Below are 25010 nucleotides of genomic sequence, written 5' to 3' on the forward strand. Positions count from 1 at the left end.
GTGTTGTTCTTATCTAAATAAGATTTATAAATTTAAGATTAAAAAACACACTCACATGCTCAATCTCACGTAACATTAAAATATACCACATTACATATATTTCTGCAATTCGGTTACATTACATTTAAGTATCATTTATTTCGTGAAAATCAAAGAGAATACATGATGGAACAGAGAACTATTCACTCTGACCTTTTCGACTTATTTCATAACTTTATTTCATGACCTTTTATTTAGGCTAGCTGTGCATGCGACTTAATGATGCACACACTGCTTATGCTTCAGGTTTAATTATTAAAGAAAACACACAGTAACGCACATTCAATTATATTTATCAGCAATCTGTTGCAAACTGATGTAAAGCTCGAAGGGTTTTGAAATCATGACCATATGATCAGATCCAGCTATATGCTTCACTTCTTTAGGAGGGCTATACTTTATCATATATTTCTGGAAATGCACTGGCAACATTTGATCATCTCCACTTATTATAAAAACCCGAGTGACCGACCCGAAATTTTTTTCTGTCAGCAAATTCTTGACCAAGTCATCCACGTAAAACCTAGTTGGCCTCACCAACATTTTACCTAGTTCAAGGTCCTGCATGCAAAGTTACATGTATAGAGAACTCAAGATATTAAAAACAAATGCTAGCTGTGGTTAGGGATTTAATCATTCGCTCGAAATTGTTTGAGATCGAAATTGTTTGAGATCGAACCTAACCTTCGTTGGGGAGTCATTATAAAGCTTAGTTGCAAGGAATTGTGGACCATAGTGTACTGATACTGGCTTATGATTTGAATCATTTACAAGTACCAAATCCATGAAAGGGTTTGACTTGAACGCCTTGAAACATTGATCAACACAAAAGTCATGAAAAAACAAATGTATAAAGAGACAATTAATAAGAACATACAAATAGAGATTCAATCATAAACAAAAAGGATAGTATAAGATTTCAGATTTGTCATGGTTTAACAATTAATCCACTATAAATTTCGTAAAATAAGTGGTAATTGAATACCCAAAACCCACACATTAGTAACTAAATTCCGGCCTAGCATATACTGAATCTTTCTAGGCCTACTACATGCCTCATAGAATCATGTATATATCTTCCCTAATGAGCTGGCAATATCTCATTAATCATGTATTTATCCTCCGAGCAGGGACGAACTCAGGAAATTATATAAGGGAGGTGCAATACAATATTGAATTTTTTTAATAATTTCAGTAGGGGCAATAGTTGACTTTTATAGGTATATAATTCTCGTATAGGTAAATTAATTTATAGCCTAACCTTTCCTAAACAAAATATAAATTTAGAATTAAAAAAAAAAAAATTAAGATTTGAGAGAAAATTCCTAACAAAAAGCATGCATTTTGGTCATGCAATTATGTGCAGAAGATAGATTTAAGGCTGATAGAGATTTTCTTACTGCTCCTAAAATCATAGCTGGTGGCCAGGTGTAATAGGGCATGAAGGCAGTGAGAAAAACTGCGACGGAGATCTTCTCGGGGAAGCGCTCCATGGCCAAAGAAATGCTAAAGCCACCATAACTGTGACCAACTAGGGCCACTTTCTCCCCATCAGGCAGGGAGGCCATGAAGTCCGTCAATGGCTGCGCTTACTCAAAAAAGGAGGCGACCTCATCGACCCGCCTCGGGTTCACTCTCCATTCGCGGCAAGGTCCAAGGCTGTGACACTGTGACCGGCGCCTTTGAGCAGGGGGATAACCTTGTACCAGCACCATGCTCCAAGGTTAGACCCATGAACTAGAACGAAGTGCTTGCCAGTAGCATTCTCCATTAATTTGTGTTCTATAGGGAGTTCAGGCCCTGAGTGAAGAAAGCCAAAGGCTGTTGCGCCAATGTGTGACTGTGGCACGCCTAGGCATGTTTGACGACTGAGCAAGAATGCTGCAACTAGGAAGACACAGAATTGAACAAAGTGATTTCCTGCTGTATCCTCCATTTCTGTTCTATTGGTTGTGTGCTTTGTTTTCGATGGACTTACATTTATATATACTAAGGGGAAATTATTGAGCTGAATCACGTGATCTAGGACCCTCTGCCAATTTTTTTCGTTTCCAAGGTTGGAAGGAAGGTGTGATATAAAATGAGATTTGTGTGTGTTTTTTTGGACGTAGCTTAAAACAGAGGTCTTGACAGTATTTTTTTTTTTTTTTTTTTTTTTTTTTTTAAGGTAAATTTCAAATTCATTTTATAAATATGAATATAGACATATATGTACAGGCCCAACGGTTAGCCCAAAGGTAACATTACAAAGCATGACCCTCCTCTGTATAAATGAGGCCCAGAGGCCCAAACATACATATAACAAACCGACCCAGGTATTAAAAAAAATTGACCGTTACTAGCCTCCAACGCTCTGCGGTGAGGAACATGGAGAAGACTCTCACTTCCTCAACCTAAAGGTAACATTACAAAGCATGACCCTCCTCTGTATAAATGAGGCCCAGAGGCCCAAACATACATACAACAAACCGACCCAGGTATTAAAAAAAATTGACCGTTACTAGCCTCCAACGCTCTGCGGTGAAGAACATGGAGAAGACTCTCACTTCCACAACCTATGTGGTTTGGTGGTTCCGCCGGAGGCCGTGCAGGTGGTGCAAGTAGTGCAGGTAGCTCCCATTCTTCAGCTATTCTTCTATTGTTCAGATAATCCGTAATCGGTGTGGACATCAGCTTCCCTTTGATTGGCTCCAAAGTTTGGTGAAACACTGAATTTGCAAAGAAGGATTTTTTCTTGAAAATTCTCCTATTTCGCTCATTCCAGATGTCGTAGACTAATGAGGCTAGTCCCATTTTCGATAATTGATTTTTGTAGAACTTTGAGTTCCCTCGCCAATGGTAGGAAGACCATGCAATTACTTGCAACCAAGTTGAAGGCAATATATGAAACCCACGACGTGCTTGTAGAAAGGGCCACAAGGGTTTGACAAAGGGCAATTGAGAAGATTGTAGTTAATGGGCACCATATGACCTTCTCTTGTTTCTGTGGGCATGGTGTTGGAATATTGAGAGTAGGAATCAGTTGAGGTAATAGTGTGGTAATGGCTTAGGGGAAGTTCCACATGGAGTACGTTTTCAACAAAGGAGTAAACTTTGGTCTTGTTGCCAAGGGGAAACCAGCTGGTATAATGGCCCTAGGTGACACCATAAATTGTCAAACCATAAATTGGGGTTTATTCCATTTCAATTTCAAGCTCTTGTTGGAGTTTATTCCATTTCAATTTCAAGTTTAACAAGCGGTTGGATGGTTGCCCTGAGATTGAAAAGTCTTCTCCAACTCTAAGAGCATTGTCTAGGAGTCTTCACCTCCCCTATGCTCTTGCCCTTTAAGATGTAAGTGTTGACCCATTGTACCCAGAGCATATCCTTGGAATTAATGATATTCCAAAAATGCTTCATCACAACCACTTCATTCCATGTTGCAAGGTTGGGAAGCCCAAGACCACCAGCTCTTTTGGGAAGGCAGCAGGTTTCCCAATTCACCTTAGCACCAGTTCTTTTGAGTAGTGGACCAGACCAGAGGAATGCCTTGAAAATGTTATCCATCTCAGTAACAATACTCTTTGGTAAGATGAATTTAGAGTTCCAATACATTTGTGTGGATAAAAGCACGACCCTAATTAACTGTAATTTGCCTGCAAATGAGAGGTCCCTACTTAGAAATAATCTTGTCAATAAGGGTTCTGCAATCAGAGGCTCTTCGCATGGAGGATACAAGTGGTACCCCAAGTTATCTTATTGGCAGTGAACCTTTTTGAAACCTAAGCTAATTGAGGATATTAGATTCCGAGTGTGCATAGATTCCAGTAATAAAAACTTTACTCTTGTTGTGGTTGATCTGGAGGCCAGAGAGAGAGAAGAATATATCAATGGCCAATGGCCAACTTAAGTGTTTGAAGTGATGGAATACTTGCATAAGATAAACGCATGAGGTCATCAGTAAAGATGAGATGGGTCAGTCGCAGTTCTGTGCACCTCTAGTGGAATTTGAATGGTCTATCCAAAGTGAACTTGTTGACAATTGATGACAAAACCTGCATATGGTTAGACAAACAGAAATAGGGAGAGGGGGGTCCCCTTGTCTCAACCCCTTGATGCCCCTGAAATAGCCATTAAACTATCCATTGAGTGAAATGGTGAATGATGGTGTTGAGACACGTGTGGTTATATAGCTTATGAAGCTAGGTGGGAACCTAAGCAGCTTTAGGGTGTCAAATAGAAAGTCCTTAGAAACACAATCAAAAGCTTTCCTTAGGTCAATTTTTATGGCACATCTAAGTGAGCTTGTTTGCCCGTGGTAGCCATTGAATAGTTCCTGTGCAAATAGTATTCTATCATCAATTTGCCTTCCATGTATGAAGGCAGATTGTGCATGGTCAATGATGTGTGGAAGGGTTGGTTTGAGTTTATTTGCAATTACCTTTGATATGCATTTGTAGATGGTTGAGCAGCATGAGATTGGTCTAAACTTATTGAGGGAGGTGGGGTTTTGCAGTTTTGGAACCAATATTATGTAGGTGGAGTTGACCTCTCTGAGTAATTTCCCAAAAATGAAGAATTCTTTGATTGCTGAGGTGATATCCTACCCAATAACAGACCAAACTATTTTTAAAAAGAGGGCATTGAACCCATCTGGTCCAAGCGCCTTATCACTGTTGAGTGATAGCATGCATTGATGAATCTCTTCATTAGAAGGAATGGAGCAGAGGGCATGCATGAATGAGTCAGGCAGTGTAGGTTGAATGAGTGGTGATAGAGCATCAAGTATTCTTGTCGACAAGGAAAATCATTAATATAAACCCTTAAGAAAAATTTTAAGACCCATATCGTAAAGCATGCAGTTCCTTATATATTTGGTTTAATATAATTAAAAATTAATTTAGAACTGAAAATAGTTCAAGTTTTAATGTGAAGATAAGTTTCATTCATTAAATTTTAATTATTACAATTGAGAACTTTTTAGATTTGTTGAAAACTAAGTTAATTTACTTAAAATTTCTTAATAGTATTCAACAATGCCAACAATTATTTATAGGCTTGAATGTTGGGAATTGTGTATCAAATTCCTACTCTAATTAGGATTTTATTTTAAAATTGTATTTTGTTAAGAATTTCCTGCTAGACAAGAGAAACTCATTAATTTGATGCTCTCTCTCTTTTAAGCATGAGAGTTACGATGATGAAGACTCGATTAACATGGATCACACCTCTGTTAAGGGTGAGAGTGATAACTGTTGGGATTTATATACCTTGATATGGTAAATTCCTATGTGGATTATAGTGACATATGTTCCTGACATATCCGAAATATTTATAATTTATATAATTAGTGAATTCAACGTATTATGTTTTGATTTATTATGATTGATAGTGTCCACTTGATTACAAGAAATATTTATATATGTATGTGATGGCAATTAATACATGAATATAAATAGTAATTATAAATTGTTCATAGTCAGTAATTATAGATGAACTCATTATTAATTAAGACTTGATATTTGAATCCGCGTTAGGTTGAAATATATTGTGAGAGCCGTCATATGCAATTGCTCCCTATCATTGTCATGGCATTTGACTCTTAAGCATGAGAGAAGTATAGACTCCTTTATTAATTAGTAATTACTTTAATTTGTTCGGCGGATTCTTCGGAATCCTTAGACCGGCACTTTGGGTAATTATGTAATTAATAGTTAGAGAGTTATATTTTCAATATTTGTATCATTGCTACTTATATTTATTTTGTATTGATTATGGTTGATCACAAAGTAAATTCGAAAGCCTTCGTGTGTTTTTAGACAAAATGATTTATTATACATTTATTTATTTAAATTATTATTTCTTTCAAACAAATGTTTTATTGTGGTCGAGCCAGAAATAATCAAAGGTATCAAAATAAATATATTAATTAAGTAGTTGGATTAATGGTTTTATTTATCCGATAACTAATTATGTATAAAAAGGTCAAAGTACAATATTGACTTAGAAGTTATTTATTATTTAATTGGAGTTCAATTAATTTCTTTTAGTAAAGTAGAAATTAATTAATGAATTAATTTAACTGGGTTCATGGACCGGGCCAATTATTAATTCATTGTAACTAATAAAATAATAAGCCCAAAGGGTTCTCACTCATAGTCCAACTTGATATTGGAATTCTATTAAATTTGAGATATGTGAATTAGAGATTGAGAAGGATTTATTGTTTACTTTTCTTATTTTTATTTTGCCTATATATATACATGGGTTCATATATATTTGAGGGGGAACTTTAAGAGCACAAGAAATTATTTCTCTCTCTAGATTTTTAGGATTAGTGTTCTCATCTAATGGATGCTCCCACAAACCTAATTCCAAGGCCATTCATGGAGGCTTATGAGTGATTCCTAAAGGCAAAACCATTACCAAGAGGATGAAGATCCAAGGGGAAGGTATCTCGTAAAGGGATCTACAATAAGTGAGAACATTCATTTTAAAGGAAAGATCTAAGGTTTATTCAAACCTTGATTTAAGTATTCAATCTATTAATTAAATGATACATCATTATATTTTATTTTTGCATAAAACTTGTCCTATGTGATGAATCAAGATTTATGTATGAAAATCCCTCAAAAAAAATTTAAAACTTGTGAGTTTCCCAATAGTGGTATCAGAGCATAGTTTAATTCATTAGTAGATCATATTTTTATCAAAATCATCATTCATGGATCCAAATTATATATGCATATATATATTTATTGATGTATGTTGATGTATGAGTTAATATGTTGATATATATTGATACAAGATGATGATGTATGTATAATTGTGAATGAATGATGCAGTATGTTTGGGCCATGGATGAAGCTTATAGGTTTAATGTAATTTTATCTTTGGATGAATGTAATTAAGGTTTTGTTTTAGCTATTTGAAAGTTCAATGATGTAATTTTATTTTATTTTTATTGTATTTCAAATTGTAAAATTTATTTAAAGCCATGTAATATTCATTAAAGGATGCTATGAAGCTTCAAGAAGGTCCAAGAGGGTTTAATTTGGTTTCAAGAATTTTTTGGGCTAAATTATAACTTTTGGAAAATTTTAAATTATTTTCTAAAATTTTCGGCGGTTTTCTGGCGACTGGAGCGTTGCTGCCGGCGAGGGCATGGCCGGAGATAGGGGCTGCTGATCTAGTGTGGCGCGCTCCACATGCACGCGCACCAGGAGCCATGATTAAGATCATAGGAGGATTTAATCAGTGCAGTAGGGATATGGTGCGCCAAAGGCGCACCTAACGAGCTAGCGCGTGAGGACTTCGTGTCAGCAATGCAAGCTTTGCCAAGCGAGTGGCAGCGCATGCCACGTGCTGGATTACTCCCCAAGTGCGTGGTGGCGGGTGAGCATGCGCTGCTCACTCTCCAGTCACGTGGGACACGCGTGTGGGTGCGTGGGACCTACTGGGACATTGTTTTGACTCCTCCAGGTGCATAGGACCCTACGGTATACCTCCAGGCTTGATTTTATAATTATTTTGTGCTGTTTTTGCTCATTAAAGAGTAAATTATTGCTCCAAAGTGAATTTTAATATTATTCTCCATTATTTAAAGATAGTGGGAGTTTAATGGGGTCCAATAATTATAGCACTTAGTAATTATTTAGTTGTTAATGTTAAAAACTAAATCCATTGGCCATTTCATTTATTTGTTTTCTATCATTTATTTATTTATGTGATGTATGAAATGTATGGAATAGATAATTGTTAATTAATTATTATTCATGCATTGGATTCATGATATTTATTTAAATGGCTTGATTTATATTAATTAAATTATAAAAATTAATTAGATTTGATTACTAATTAATTAGAGGGCACTAAAGGGAAAACGAAAAATTATTTTTGTAAATTATTTTTAAAGTGTGCCTCAAATTAAATATTAGTAAATCATTTAAAAGTCCAGATATTTTCTAAATTTAATTGGATTAAAATTAAGGCGTTTTGCATGCATTATATCATGTAAATGAATAAATTTAAAACCCTAATTATTAATGATTAAAAATTGGGTGGGAGCGGAGATTTTTATATATTACCACATGGCCTTCGTTATTATAACCATTGTAATTAGATCTTCAAAAATAAGGTCCCACGCATGATTTGAAGAGTCTTAATATTACAAGAATAGTTGTCTTATAAAATAAAAATATTAAATGTTCATTATAATTAGATCTTTAAAAATAATGTCTTATGCATGATTTAAAGAGTTTAGATTATAATGACAAGATATTTAATGTTTTATTTTTCGTTAGAGTATTAATAATGTTATACACTCAATCTAAAATCAATAGTATTAGCTCCCCAATGGAGTGGTCTACGCTAGGTGATTTTAGAAATGCTAAACATAATCGGGAATCATTTCATATAGATAGACAATGTATTGTCTTATGAGATATGGAAATGATGGGATTTGCCCGCCAATAACAATAATAAACTTCGCCAACCGAAGAAGTTATTGGTGTATTGGTTATCCGATTTTTCATACAGTGGTTAAGGGACCCACATATTATTATTATTTTAATTAAAGTGTTCGCCTAATAGTAAATGAATCTCAATAATAGTAATAATGAACTCTTCCATCAGGATAAGTTATTGACGTATTGATTGTGTGATTTATTATGCTACGAAGTTGAGGGACCCACATTAATTAAAAAGTATTATTCACCAATAGTGATATTGAATTCTTATTCTATTGAGATTTATTATACTATGTAGTTGTCAAACTCATTTTAATTTTAAATATGCATGATATTATTAATAATTCACCTTATTTATTGTATGAATGCATATATATTCAGATTAATTATATCTAATCCATTTAATCTGCTTGTTAACATATTCAATGTAATTGGACCTCATTTATACAGACTGAAAAAGGAACTTATATATTTTACTCACAACGTAAGGGTACAAAATGTGTTTACTACTCCAATACCTAATTTTCTTTTACTTTAAGATACCCAATTTGACATTAATGCTTTTAATAAGTGAAATAAGGCAAATGATATGACTTGGTCCAATATTCTAGAGTTTATCTCGAATACACTCCAAAGTTAACATTCACATTATTTTATTTTCTTCAAGCATCATGTTAAATGTCAATGAGATGTTTTGGTGAGATTAGATAGAATGCATGCCTTAGTATTATGTCATTTGAATACCATCGAGATAGCCTAAGGAACTCCAGTAAAAGATCGAATTTTGAAAATAATTGTTTTTTTTATTGAAAATTAACTGGAGGTTAATAGGGCTGACTTGGATGGTAAGTTTCAAGTTGACATGATTATTGTCTTGTTACCAAACTCGTTCAGTTCTTTTAGAGTAAACTAAATAAAGAACCAGTTTGAGTTCACACTCACTGATATTCTTATATAGTTGGTAACATATGAAGGGATAATCAAATAGTATGGGCGTTCCTATCAATCTAACCTATTCTATACTATCTTCTTCTAGGCCCAAGTGGAAGGGCAAAGGAAAACAAGAAGGATGACAATAGGACTAGGCTAGCACAAAATATGGGGATCCAAAAAGTTAAAGGAAATAAGACAGCGTAAGTTGAGGGCGAAGGAAATTGTTTCTTTTGCGGCCAACTAATACACTTAAAGACGAACTGTCTAAGCAATGACGTGACATTGGAAAATGTATATTTAATCATTGAGCGATGTTATATGGTTGTATCTATTAATTCCTGATAGATTGATTATAGAGCCACTAAACATGTTTGCAATTCGTTGCAAGGATTTCAGGAATCTAGGAGCTTCAATGATATAGATATATATGTCTTTTGATTTGATGCCAAGGTTGTAGCTAAGTCAGTGAGAGTATCACATCAAATAAGAGAGTATGTGGATATTAGTATTAGAGAACTATCTTTATGCACAAATGTTAGACACAATCTCATTCTTGTTTCACTTTTGGTTTATAAAAACTGTGCTGTTACTTTTGGTAAAACCGCTTTTATAAAATTGATTAGATATGCGATTATTTCTGATGTATTGAAAGATGGTTAATAAACTATAATCACAAGCTCATAATATTTGCAAGATATATAAATTAATGTTGCATCTTTTAGATTGAATGTTAAAAGAATAGTTGTTACTCCTGACTTATTGTATTTTTAGTGTCTATTATTGGGTTATAACCAGTCAAAATGAGATTCAAAGATTGGTCAAAGAAGGTTTATTACCTAGTGAGGCAAGGGAGCCAAAACCAACTTGTAAATCTTGTATTGAATGATAGATAACCTTAAGGGCTTTAATCAGCCAAATGAAATAGATATAAAGAACAATTGGAGTCGGTACACATTGACATGTGTAGTCTTATGAACATCTAAGCAAGATTACTCATGTTTTGAATACATTTACCTGATACGACACAAGTCTTAAACTTTTGGTATATTTCGAGAGTGTCAAGACTGATGTAGAGCACAAATTAGGTAAACTTATCAAAACACTTCGATCTGATCGTGGATATGAGTATCTCTTGGGATAGTGTAAAGGCTATATGATTAATGAGGGTGTTGTGTATCGGTTTTCTGCAATTAACGCTCAATGAATTGAGGTGTTAAATAGGAATAATAGAATTCTGCTTAATATGGTTAGATTTGTGATTAGTTATGCTACATTTTCTCTTTCATTTTAGAATTTAGCCTTAACGGTATCGATGCACATTATGAACTGCATTCCATTTTAGTCTGTCTCAAGGATACCTTTTATGTTTTTAACTAAATCTTAGTTTGAATCACATGCACATATGAGGTAATCTTGCACATGTGCGCTTGATATGAACAAGTAAGTTGGAAGCAGATTATAGGTATGTTTGATTTGATGGCTACTCTAAAGGCACTATGATGGATTATTTTATAATTTCAATGATAAAAGTTAATTATTTACACTCACTGTTTATCTATAGGAGGATCATATTATGAATCATATACTTAGTAGCATAATGTTAGAGAATATGGTATGAGTACTAGATGTACCACATATGAACACACTTACTATAGAGATTAAGAATTATATATGAATTCCCTATTGGTGCATAGGCATCATCTAGTACACAGATTCCTGCATCGGTACATTGATGTAGTGGGAGGATTATCATCTAATCCGACAGAATCATGTTTTTAGGTGAGACCTTTATGGACATCCTTATTAAACATGAGTTGGACCCAGTAAGCTACACGGAGGCTTGAACCGATATGGATACAAATCGTTTTGGTAAGTTGCTATGAAATCAGAGTTAGAATCTATGTATTCTAATAAAATCTGGAATCTTGTAGAACTTTCTAGTAGGGTGATACCTATGGAAGGCAAGTTAATCTACAAAAGGTCACCAGAAGATTTCTTAATGAATGAACCATGTGTGTACAGGGTAATGTCATTATTTTTCTAATTCTATATGTGTATTGATGGCATCTTACTCATTTAGAATGACGTGGAAGTTTAGTCATCAGTAAAGAGGTAGTTGTTCAATTAATTTGGAAAGAAGAATTTTCAAGATGTAAGATATATTCCTAGGATCAAACTTTTGCAAGATCAAGTTAAAAGGAAAATATGTTTATCTTAACAATCCTACATTGATAAAGTTTAGACCAGGTTTAGTATGCAAAATTCAAATAATGAGTTCTTGCTTTATTGATATGGATTGCTCTCTCTAGTAAGTAGTTTTTCAAGACTAGCAGAGGAGATTGAGTAAATGAGACTGGAATAATATGCTTCGGCATATAGGAGTATCATTTATACCATGTTTTATACCAAATAGGACATCCGCTACAATGTAGGGATAGTCAGTAGATATCAGTTCAATCCTGAACTTGATAACTGGTCTGTTATGAAAAATATCATAAAGTACCTTAGAAGAACAATGATCTCATACTCATTTATGGATGTAATGATATGGTCCCAGTCGAGTATGCTAGTTTTGATTTTAATCAGATGTAAATATTATAAGGTCCATGACTTGGTGTACGTTCACTTAATGGAAGGGAAATCAGTTGGTAAATTGTTAAGCAGATTTCAACTACTGACTCAAACCTGAAGGTGGAATACATTGCAGCATAAAAAGCCTTTTGGTTTGATCTCATTGATTTAGAGGTTATGGAGCATACTAGCCTGCCTATCAAGCTATATTGCGACAATTATGAAGAAGTAGTCCAAACCTATGACCCAAGGTTCCATAGAGGAACAAGGTACACTGAGAAGAAGTATCATATACATGATATTGTCCGGTAAGAAAATGTACTCATGGCTAGAATATTGCATTGGAACACAACTTTGTTAATCCATTAACAAAAGTGTCATCGATCAATAGTTTTGATCGTCACCTGGATAACATTGGAGTTAGATGCAATTCGAATTGGCTATGAGGGCAAGTGGGAGCTGTTGGGATTTATATGCCCTAATATAGCAAATTTCTATGTGGATTATAGTGACATATGTTCCTGAGATACCTGAAATATTTATAATTTATATAATTGGTGAATTCAATGTATTATGTTTCGATTCATTATGGAATTGATAGTGTTCACTTCATTACAAGAAATATTTATATATGTATGTGATGACAATCAATACATGAATATAAATAATAATTATAAATTGTTCATAGTCGGTAATTATGGATGGACTCAATATTAACTAAGACTTGAACTGGATCCACATTAGATTGAGATATATTATGAGAGCCGTCATATGCAATTGCTCCCTATCACTATCATGGCATTTGACTCTTAAGCATGAGAGAAGTATAGACTTTTTTATTAACTAGTAATTATTTTAATTTGTTTGGCGGAATCTTCGAAATCCTTAGACCGGTACTTTGGGTAATTATGTAATTAATAGTTAGAGAGTTATATTTTCAATATTTGCATCATTATTACTTGTATTTATTTTGTATTGATTATGGTTGATCACAAAGTAAATTCGAAGGCCTTTGTGTGTTTTTAGACAAAATGATTTATTATATATTTATTTATTTAAATTATTATTTTTTTCAAACAAATGTTTTATTGTGATTGAGCCAGAAATAATTAAAGACACCAAAATAAATATATTAATTAAGTAGTCGGATTGATGGCTTTATTTATCCGATAACTAATTATGTATAGAGGGGTCAAAGTGCAACATTGACTTAGAGGTTAATTATTATTTAATTGGAGTTCAATTAATTTCTTTTAGTGGAGTAGAAATTAATTTAATTGGGTCCATGGATCGGGCCAATTATTAATTCATTGTAACCAATAAAATAATAAGCCCAAAGGATTCTCGCTCATAGCCCAACTTGATATTGGAATCCTATTAGATTTGAGATATGTGAATTAGATATTGAGAAGGATTTATTGTTTACTTTCTTTATCTTTATTTTGCCTATATATATACATTGGTTCATGTATATTTGAGGGGGGACTTTGAGAGGACAATAAAATATTTTTCTCTCTCTAGATTTTTAGGATTAGTATTCTCATCTAATGGAGGCTCCTGCGAGCCTATTTTTCCAAGTTTATTCATGGAGGCTTATGAGTAATTCCTAAAGGCAAAACCATTATCAAGAAGATGGAGATCCAAGGAGAAGTCATCTAGCAAAGGGATCTATAATAAGTGAGAACATTCACTTTAGAAGAGAGATCTAAGGTTTACTTGAACTTTGATGTAAGTATTCAATCTATTAATTGAATGATACATCATCATATTTTTTTGCATATAACTTGTCTCTATGTGATGAATCTAGATCTATGTATGAAAATCCCTCAAAAAGTTTTCAAAACTTGCACGTTTCCCAACAATAACAATGATCCACTTATTACTCTCTTATGTGGTTGACAAGCTTTTTCTTTTTCTTTTAAAGGCAAATAATATTTAAGTGGTTGACAAGTTTCCCAAGCCTAGAAAATCAAAGGAAACTCAAAAGTGGATAAAAGGGCTAGAAAGGAAAAAAGTTGATACCCTAAAAGGTTTTAGAGGGTTATGCAGTTTCTCACAATCCTCTCAATGAATTGGGCAAGATCTCAATGAATTGGGCAGCGTTGAACATAAGGGGATTGAACTTTCCCCTTGAGCAAGTGAAAATAAGGAATCTCATTAGGGTTTCATGTCGATCTTTGGTTGCCATTCTAGAAACCAAAGTTAATTTGTAGTGATAACATGGATTCAATCCATAAGCTTATGCTTCTAATATTGTTATTGATAGAAGATGCTAATGGAGAAGCTTGAGTAAGCATTACATTTCTAATGAGTCATGGATCCTCTACAATATAGGAACATATGCATCAGGGTCGGCTTTAGGACAAGGTGACCAAGGCGGTTGCCTAAGACCTCTAATTTAGAAGGGTCTCAAATTTAGGATTATAATGCAAATATAGTAGTATGTACATGTGACCATAATTAAAAGACAATACACACTTATATATCATGTAAATTTATGGCAACAAATAACTTCCAAAAAAAATTATGACAATAAATACATGTACTTATATATAATATCAATTTATGTATATATATAATACAACAATTTGTATGGTAACAATAATTTGTTTTTGTCCCCTCTCATAAAAAAAAATTAAAAAAAAAAAAATCTATATTTTAAACTCAGAAACTTGTTTATTTTATTATTATATTATTTTTGGGCTGATGTGCATGCATGATAGGCTTTTCTAAGCCAAGTCTAAACAACCAAGTCCACCATGGACTTACCTTGTCTGGTTCAAGAATTCAATTCCCAAACACTCTTTTACTCTTTGGGTTGCCATCCAACATAAACTTCCCACTCTAAATAGAAAGTGCACATCCCACATTAATGCTACCATTTGTACTATCTGCAATTTTCATCTAGAGTCCCATGATCACTTATTCTTCCAATGCGACTACACAAAGCCCTTGTGGTCATTTCTTCAAACAAGATGTGGGTTTCATATCCATCCTAACTCATGGTAGAATCTCATCAATTGGGCATCTCATTACTGGAGAAATAACAAAGGGTTCTATAGCAATTCAGTGGCAAAATTAGCTTTGAGCTCACTTGTTTACAGTATTTGGATGGAGCGTAACAGACGGATCTTCAAGAAGAAATCCTTATCTCAGAATGCATTGTTGCACCAAGTTCTGGATACAATTAGACTGAAGCTCATGACATCATCACTTACAAATTCTCCTAGATCCAGGCGTATATATCATAGAAGAGTGAGAACTATCAGCCTTAGTTATCCGTCCTCCGGCAAAGCCTCCAGACACTATTTAGTTTCTGATGGGAGTGTTCTTCTTCTCCATGTTCACAGCTTTGTGTTGTGTCCTGTTTGGGCATTTGTTTTTTACTGTTGCTCCTTCGAGAGCTGCCTTTAGGCTTGGGCCTTGTATATTTGGCCTTGTATCTTTGGGCTTGGTCATTGGTTAGCCTGGGCTAACTATCCTTCTGTGTTCAAATTTATGTTTAAGTTTAATAAAATTTATTTACCTTTAAAAAAAAAAAAAAAAAAAAAGTCTAAATAACCAAAATTTTAATTCATGGGTGCAATCAACTATCATATTCTCCTAAATAACCTCGAAGATTCCCTAAAATATGACATGGTTTCTGATATGGATGGGACATAATTATTTTCAAAGTTACAAGTCTTAAAACAAGCTTTACTAGGAGGAACAAAAAAGACAATTGAGGTATTGGATATTATAAAAATGCTAAATTATTGTTTTACAAATGCTTGGATTACATATAAAGAATTATTAATTATTCCAATTATAGTTGCATTTATTGAGAGAAGCTTTTCAAAGTTAAAGTACCAAGATCGGGTTTTACTTGGTGTGTTTTCAACATTAAAATATTTTGTGTTTATCGTCTCATTTTAATTAAAAAATTTCAATCTTACAAGTTTTTTGCAACGCGAAAAACTCTATATATTTAAACATAAAGGCCCTTATATTTGAAAGTTCGCCGAGTGCCTCATGTCCGTTGATCTGCATATCCTTTTATTTTCATGAATTGTAATTAGTGAAAATCAAAGAGGAGTACATAATAGAACAGTGAACTGATCACTCTGTCCTTTTCAACTTTAATATATCTTCTTATTTAGGCAAGTTGTGCAGAGACTTAATGATGCACAGCCTCTGTATATATAATATGTATATATGTAACACGCTTCTTATGCTTCGGGTTCAATTATTAAAGAACTAACACAGTAACACACATTCAATTATATTTATCAGCAATCTGCTGCAAACTGACGTAAAGCTGGAAGGGTTTTGAAATCATGACCATATGATCAGATCCAGCTATGTACTTCACTTCTTTAGGAGGGCTATTCTGAATCATATATATCGCGGAATCCACTGTCAGGATTTGATCATCTCCACTTATTATAAAAACCCTAGTGACCGACCCGAATTTGTTCTGTGTCCGCAAAGGCTTGCTCAAGTCATTCAAGTAAAACCCACTGGCCTCACCAGCATTTTACCTAATTCATGGTCCTGCATGCAAAGATACGTGAATAGAGACGTCAAGAAATTAAAAACAAGAGCTAAGCTGTTGTTATGGATTTAATTGTTCGCTCGAAATTGCTTGAGATCGAACCTAACCTTCGTTGGGGAGTCATTATAAAGCTTAGTTGCAAGCAATTGTGGACCAAAGAGTACAGATACTGGCATATGATTTGAATCATATACAATTACCGAATCCATGTAAGGGTTTGACGAGGACGCCTTGAAACATTGATCAATATAAAAGCCATGAAAAAACAAATGTATTAAGAGAGAATAAGATCATACAAATAGAGATTCAATAATAAATAAGGAGGATAGTATAAGATTTCAGATTTGTCATGGTTTAACAATTAATCCACTATAAATTTCGTAAAATAAGTAGTAAATACCCAAAACCCACACATTAGTAACTAAAGTCCGGCCTAGCATGTACTTAAGTCTTTTCTTGGCCTACTACATGCCCCATAGAATCATGCATATATCTTTCCTAATGAGCATCTCATTAATCATATGGATCTATCGTCCGAGTGGGGACCAACCCAAGAAATTATGTGAGAGAGGAGACAATGCAATAGTAAATTTTTTTTAGTAATTTTAGTGGGAACAATAGTTCAGTTTTATAAACATATAATTCAAATAAATAAAAATAAAAAGTAGTCGTGGCTGAATTATAAATGCCTGATACCTAGTTAATGAGCATCTCTTATTCTCATGAGTCTCAACTCATTACGGAACCCATTATAAACAAATTAATTTATAGCGCAACATTTTCTAAACAAAATATAAATTAAGAATTAAATTTTTTTTAATTTGAGACATAATTCCTAACAAAATGCATGCATTTTTGTCATGCAATTATGTGTAGAATATATATTGAATAGTGATACTCATACTGAACACTTGTAGTGAATTGTTTAATCGAATAATTTTTAATTAATTATTTAATTATACAAAATACAATTAAGTGGAGGGCTACACTTCATTATTTGTTACATAATTGACCAATTAAAAAAGTAAATCTAACAATTCACTACAATTATTCGGTACAAGAATCATTTCCCATATATTTTATAGAGATTTTTTTACTTCTCTAAAATGATAGCTGGTGCATCGGTGTAATTCGGCATGAAGGCAGTGAGAAAAACTGCAACGGAGATCTTCTCGGGGAAGTGCTCCATGGCTAAAGAAATGCAGAAGCCACCATAACTGTGAGCAACTAGGACCACCTTCTCCCCTTTAGGCAGGGAGGCCATGAAGTCCGTCAATGGTTGCACATACTCAGAAAAGGAGGCAACCTCATTGAGCCGCCTCGGGTTCACTCCATTTGCGGCAAGGTCCAAGGCTGTGACACGGTGACCGGCAGATTTGAGCAGGGTGACAAGCTTGTATCAGCACCATGCTCCAAGGTTAGACCCATGAACTAGAACAAAGTGCTTCCCTGCTGTATCCTCCATTTCTTGTTCTATTGGTGGCGTGCTCTGTTTTCGATGGACTTACATTTATATATACTACATTTCGAGGAGAAATTATTGAACTAAATCACGTGGTCTAGGACCCTCTACTAATTTTGTTAGTTTCCAATGTTGGAAGGAAGGTGTGAGAAAATGAGATTTGTGTGTGTTTTTTTTGGACCTTACATAAAATAGAGGGTGGGACATTGGCAATCTCTCTTTCAGATTTCTTTGAGCATCATGAAGAGTGCTTGACATGTGCGAGAAGCCAGCATTTTTCTCATGAAGAGGGCTTGACAAGTCCTTTCTGGTACTGATTTTAAGCATTGTCCTCTTTAAACTTCAAACACAAAACGGATGTCGAGGCAGAATAGTTTCTGCTTTAATTTAAACCACTAGATTGTTGATTCTTTATTTTATTTTTCACAACCCATTCGAATGGAATATCTTTCTCCAATATTGGTATTGATAATAATATAGCATTGACAAAAAATAAAAACTAGCTATAGAAATTGATGCTATTAAGTTTCGGAAGAGAACAGAGGAGAGGGAGACAATAATGGAATGAGTGGAATCGAAAAGAAGTTTTATCCTTCTGGTTTCTCCAATTCCGCTATTAATTCTATAAACTTTCAAAGCTCTCTTTCGATTTCCGCTATAATATCATAAGCGCTTTTTTAAATTAGCACATTTTGAGCAAGAGAAGTAATGCACAAATTATATCGTCACCTAGTTAATATTAAAGTAAGAGTTGATATTCGCCCTCCACAATAATATTTTGGTTAAAAAAAAAAAATTTTAAGTTTCACCAAGTGAGCACAATACCTCATATGGTTTAAAAGGAAGCAAATCAATCCATATACTTTCAAAAGTGTACAAAATTTTCACTTGCATTTCACCTCCAATCATTTTTCATTCATATTGTCATTATATATTTTTTTTATTAATACCGAAAGTATCCTCCAATATGACCGTTATACCCCTCTTCCTACAAAAAGATTTTTGTATTCATTTGTACCAATTAAACCCATTTTTGCTCTCCTTTTCATTTGCATATGAGCTCCAAATGAAAATGAATTAAAACACTCCCTCCATTCAGATCTCCATATTCTACTGTGATGTCGATGCCAAGAAGATTGGAACATGTTTATATATGAAATTATGGACTTCACTATGGCAATGATGATGGGATGGGCTAATCAGGGCCGTCGTCGGACAAAGCAACCGAGGCGGTCATTCAAGGCCTCTAATTTGGAAAGGCCTCAAATTTAGTATAATGATGTAATATACTATATGTTTGAAATATTTTTGCTTTCCATAATTGAACGGGCCTTTTAATCAATTAAAAGACATTCCATAATTTCATAATTAAAAGACAATACATAATCATAAATAATGTAAATTTATGGCAATAAATAACTTTCAAAAAAAAAAAATTATGACAATAAACACATACTTATAATATCAATTTATTTATGTAATACAATAATTTGTATAAAAATAATATATTTCTATTCCTTTCATTCAAAAGAAAAAAGAATTTTTTTTATATTTAAACAAGAAACTAATTTATTTTATTATTATATTAGTTTTGGACTCATGTGCATGTATGACAAAATTTTAACTCAGCGCAGTTCAAACAACAAAATTATGACAATTATATTGGAGTCTTTTAATTTATAATTTTGTATCTCAAATGTAAGACAGTCACATTTACTTTGATATGAAGTTGAATTTTGATTTTTGTGATTAAGTTGTGTTGGAATATTTATAATTTTTTTTAATGTAAATTGGACTGTGCTCTTTATAAAGCACCAAAACCGATTTTTGTTTTGTGTGTTTTCAACCTTAATATATTTTATGTGCTTATCGTCTGATTTTAATATAAATTTCGCACTCATATAAATTTTTAATGTAAATTTCACAATCATATAAATTTTTTGCTTGTGTGAATACTTATGTATAAAACGCCTTGCATTTACAAATTTGCCTACACCCACTCAAAATTTTTTAGAAATTTGGCCACCCTGGGGCTAATAGTATGTTCCATCAATCTCAACAAGGCTAGACAACCAGAGGCAACTCCAAGCGATGGTCAGAGGAAGCTCCAAGTGAAGGCAGGTTCTGATCGGTGAGCGAATACCCAAAATTTTGACGACTGCAGTGACCAAATCGACAAGCAAGGAGGGTTGAATCAGCAAGCAAGAGAGCTGGGATTAGGTTGCAATTCCGGTGGCAACAACTAGCTACTACTTTGGCGATGAATATGTTGGCACCAAAACTTGGCAGCCATCTCAACGATGACGTGGACCAATGACAAGGTGACAAATATTTTCAACATGGCACCATGAGGATTGGCCATATGGAAATTATTAGAGGAAAATGAGGTAACCCGTGGAATTATATTTGATATATTGTTTGGCTGCCAAGCTAAATGGAAGGTTGCTGAATTTTAGCAACAAATAGTTGACTACTTCATAGCATATTTGCTTGACTTAAGGCAAATAAGGAATATGTGTTTTGACTAATTCAAAGGGAAGGCTATGATAGAGATGAATTCGTATATTATAACTGTAGGGGAAGTTCATTTGAAGAAAGAGACCTAGTCAACATCAAACCCAATTTGAATTACAAAGGAGAGAAAATCAAGGCAGAAGATATTTTAGCAAGAAATTAGGAAAATAAGTTGACAGAAAATTCTATAAATAGGAAAGTTTGTATCCTTTCCAAATCATCCAGCACCACCCACAAAAAAACATGAATAAAAAATTCATCAAATGAATCAACATCATCTTATCTTCAAATCTTTTATCCAAATTGCAAATTTCATTCGAAGAAACTAAGTTCCAGTAACTTATTCTCTTTTGTAGTGCTTAATTATGCTATATACAAATTTAATCATTGTTTTATGCAATGAATTCAATGACAATTCTTTGATCAAATTCGTGTCATTTTAATTCAGCCTATTCATTCCATTGCAAACTTTACTTTTCAGTCTATTTCAATTCGGCCAATTTACTTTTCAGTCTATTTCAATTCAACCAGTTCATTTACTTTAAATTGCATTTTTATTCTTTTAACACCTTTATAAAAATTCCTTGCAAACAAGACAAAAAAAGAACCTTGTTGGGAGTTCTTACTATTCTCTCTCCCACACATTTGCCTGAAGTCAACCATGGAAAAGAGATAAGCTGGTGTTCAATTCATAATTTTGACTATTTTTATACAAATACTCTGGCATGCCTGCAAAAGTCTATCGACCGGTGTAAGCAAAAACTGCACGAACAGAATGTCAAGCAAAGATGACAACTGAACAGTCGTGATTGAATGGCGAGCAAGGAATCACAACTTCGGCTACAACAACCAGCAATCGGACAACTACAGTCACTAAATTGGGGAGTAAAGAGGGTCAGCGGCGATCAGGCTGAGGTGGAGAAGGTATGGTTGCGGCTTGGTACTCTGGGTGGTTGATTGGTGGTGGTTTAATTGGCGTAGAAAGAAAATAAATAAATAAACAAAGAAATAGAGGACAATAAACTTTTTTTTCTTTTTTCTTTTTAAAATGAAAGAAAATAAAAATAATAATTAACTAAGAATTATGATAAACAATAAAATTATAATTCAGTTGTATGATTGTATCACTACGGACAATGTCTATCAGTTTATTTTAGAGGGCATTTAAGATATTTTGTCAATTATATTTTTTATATTTAAATATGATAATTAATTATAGGAGAAAGTTTATGAGGATGCAATAAGTGGCATGGGCCGGATATAGCTCGCTGGCATGGGATCGGGTCAAACAATTAAAGTATGGCCCTTGCAAAAGCACCACGGAATGGGCCGAACCTGGAGGATCCACTAAGGAAGATCAAGCCCATTGGAAAATCAGGCCCAAAAGGAAGAAAACCCTTGAATATAGGCCCAATGTAATCAGTTAGCGAGAATATTTGTAATGGTCTATAAATAGACCATTACAGGTGGATAAGGGGGGGATTTTTTAATTCTATTAAAGTGTAAGAATTTTAGAGAGAGAAAGAAGAATGGATTTCTTACATCTTCAATTGGCACTGTCTATGGGAAAGCCCATTCACCATGGCGTATGATACCGAGGCAGTTATACCAGTCGAGCACTTGGTTCTGACTGTTCGAAGCTTGGCATGGAACCGGGAGCATAATGACAGTATGTTGAGGTTTAACCTCGATTTGTTGGAGGAAAAAAGAGATGCAGCGGCGGTAAGGCTCGCATCCTACTAGCAGACATTTGCGAATAGCCATAACAAAAAAGTAAAGCACAAAGACTTTAGACCGGGTGATCTGGTTCTGAAAAAGAAGGTGGGGATAGTCAAAAAGATGATGCCACCATGGGAAGGTCCATACAGAATTGCAGAAGCCATAGGAATGGGGACATATACCTTAGAAACCATGGCAGGAAGGCTGGTTAACAAGCCTTGGAATGCTACTTCTTTGAAAAGGTATTATCAATAAAAAGTTGAATTTCAATATTGAATTTTGTTCATTTTCAATTGAATACAGGCGAATGTACAAGTTTCTGAGATTTATAAAAATAATATTCCTCTTTAAGGGGTTAAGTAAGTAAAAATGGCAAAGCCAAGTGGCAAGTGGCGTTTTAGCCGAGCGCTAGGCGCCTAAGCAAAGTAAGTGGCAGCTGACACTATGAGTCGAACGCCAAACACTTGCTAAGAAATAAAAGGCCAAGTGGCAAGTGGCATTCTAGCTAAGCGCCAGGCGCCTAAGCAAAGTAAGTGGCAGCTGGCACTATGAGCCGAACGCTAAATACTTGCCAAAAGAAGTAAAAAAAATGAAGGTGGCAAGTGGCGTTCTACCCGAGCGCCAACCACTCAGCAAAATAAGTGGCAGCTAGCACTATTAGCCGAACGCCAAAAAATTAGCTGAATGCCAACCACTGACATATAGGGAAGAACCAGATCAGATCGTTGAAATAAAGAGTTTACAGAAAGAGTTTGATCAGAAGTAGGCCATCTCATTAATAATAAAGTTCAAAGAGTTACAAAAACGATGAGGTATACAGATGGCAAATATACAAAAGAAGGAAAAGTCAATACATCAAAAAAAGTTCTAACTAAGAAGTGTTTGCTTTGTCAGCCTCTTGATGGTGTTGGACGGCCTCCTCATTATTGTTGGTATCACCATCCTCACGAGGAGGAGAGTCGAGGTGAATGATAGAATCGTTCTATTGAGTCCTACCCTCAATAGCGTTGGAAGAATCATTCCGCTGAGGGTTATCTTCAGCAGTAGGAACAGATGGAGTCACGGTGGATAGAGGAAGAATTTCCAAAGTTAGAGCAGCAGAAGGAGTAGGAGTGATCTGGGAAGAGGCAATCTCTTGGCACTCATCAAATATGCCCTCAGCAGCGGTGGAGTCTGGATTGGCATAAACACCCGGAGGGTCAATCTCCAGTTCCTTGTCAACATCATCAGGGGTAGAACCAGTCTGACCCTCATCTGGAACACGATCGGCATAACCCTTTCGGAACCCCTGAGCATATCTGAGGGCCCCAACTCTAGAAAACCAAGCATGCAGAGCTATCATACCACCATTTACCCTACTGATGGTATCGAGTAAAGCATTGCACTGGTCCAAAGCCCTTTTCTCAAAGGCCATCCGAGCAGATTGCTCATCACACAGAAGGCGTAACAGTTCTTCCTTTTCAGCCTTAAGGGAATCCCGCTCGGTATACCAGACACTCTTTTTGAGCTGCAATGCATTCCTCTCATCCTGAAGAGAGTCAGTCTCCTTCCTTAGTGAATCCCTCTCCTTTTCAATTTTACCAAGCTGAACCATCAACTCGGTCTTCTGAGCAGCCAAAGCATCATTCTCCTTGTTCGCTGCATTAATGCTGTCAGAAAGGGAAATCGGCTAAACACTACTGAGACAGACCTTTGGCTACCTCAATGTCCTTGGGAGTCCACATGCTCTTGTAGTAAGCCATGGCAGTCTGACCATCCTTGAACATGGTCTCGTTCGGTTTTACAGACGATTCGTCTGTTCGAATGAAGCGAGGGTTCCATGGTGCCGTTCCTGAAGCGGAGGCATGCCCAGAAGGGGTAGGGCACCTAGTCTGAGGAGGCCTTGCTAGAGATATCACATTTGGCCCAGAGGGCCTGACCCTCTGAGATGAAGGAACATCATCGATGCTGAGGGCACTATCAGGTTGGTGCCTTTTTCCTCTTGCCTTTTCCCGTGCAGAAGCAGTAGTAGAGCCGGGAGGATTGTTGACAGAGGGGGTCACGTTCGGACTGGCAGTCATTGTGCTAGCGACCGGGTCAGTAGCCGTCACGGTCGGATCGGTGGAAGGAGTGGTATTAAAAAGGGTAGCAGAGGAAGATGCTGAAGCTGGTGAAGAATTTGATGCAGGGGTGATAACAGGCCTGGGGGCAGTTTTCTTCCTGCCGAAGGAAGGGATCTGGAGTTGGCTCATTGTCTTGCCGAGGGCTGAGAGAGTGAGGAAGTTGTCTGAAGTGAGGAGGTCCGAGCCGGAGGGAACGTTGGTTAGAACGTACTGCTTCAAGTAGTTATCCCTATCCCTGTACACACCGTAGCTCAAATCATCACAAGGAATGCCTAAGGAACTACACAAGAAAGTACAAAAACGAGGAATGCAAATCTCGCAAGGACAATCACTCTTATGGGTTTTATATTTCTTGTAAGAAGAGATAAAGCACTCTCCAAAAGTGCTCGGGATAGGGAAATCCTCTGCAGCTGGAGGGAGCCAGGCTCCCCTAACCCCAATTATATTTTTCTTCCAACCCTTCTCGGATTTGAATTTATCTGTGCAGATGGACCTCTTCTCAATAGGGAAAAAGTGGTAAAACGGTTCATCAGTTCTAATCTTGCTAACCTTGTAACAGAGAAGAAGATCTATGAGGTCCAGATCCAGACCTCTGTCACGGATCAGAAGTAGCACAACAGACAAAATCCTAAGGAAATTTAGGTTTACTTGCAGGGGGGAAAGTTTTAGTTTGTTGAAAACATAGCAAA

General features: G+C 35.1%; 1 protein-coding gene across 1 annotated transcript; it reads right to left on the reverse strand.

Moving 5' to 3' along the window:
• Nucleotides 1–321: 321 nt before the first annotated feature.
• Nucleotides 322–1607, reverse strand: LOC132316442 (methylesterase 10-like). Its single transcript, XM_059814916.1, has 3 exons — nt 1440–1607; nt 724–846; nt 322–600 (listed from the first exon to the last, which is right to left on the reverse strand). The coding sequence occupies exons 1-3, from the start codon at nt 1605–1607 to the stop codon at nt 322–324; spliced, it is 570 nt and encodes a 189-aa protein (XP_059670899.1).
• Nucleotides 1608–25010: the final 23403 nt, after the last annotated feature.

The sequence above is a fragment of the Cornus florida genome, unplaced genomic scaffold, assembly GCF_030987335.1.
Source record: "Cornus florida cultivar Cherokee Brave unplaced genomic scaffold, ASM3098733v1 CherokeeBrave_3.0.0_Hap2_Chr07, whole genome shotgun sequence".
NCBI lineage: Eukaryota > Viridiplantae > Streptophyta > Magnoliopsida > Cornales > Cornaceae > Cornus > Cornus florida.

Excerpts from the sequence above, each read along its gene's own strand:
- LOC132316442 (XM_059814916.1), bottom strand. The coding sequence starts at position 1,607 with ATGGCCTCCCTGCCTGATGGGGAGAAAGTGGCCCTAGTTGGTCACAGT. Across the intron at positions 847-1,439 it reads CAGCTATGATTTTAGGAGCA|GCGTTCAAGTCAAACCCTTT; the intron begins GTAAGAAAATCT and ends CAATGTTTCAAG. Across the intron at positions 601-723 it reads ATAATGACTCCCCAACGAAG|GACCTTGAACTAGGTAAAAT; the intron begins GTTAGGTTCGAT and ends CTTTGCATGCAG.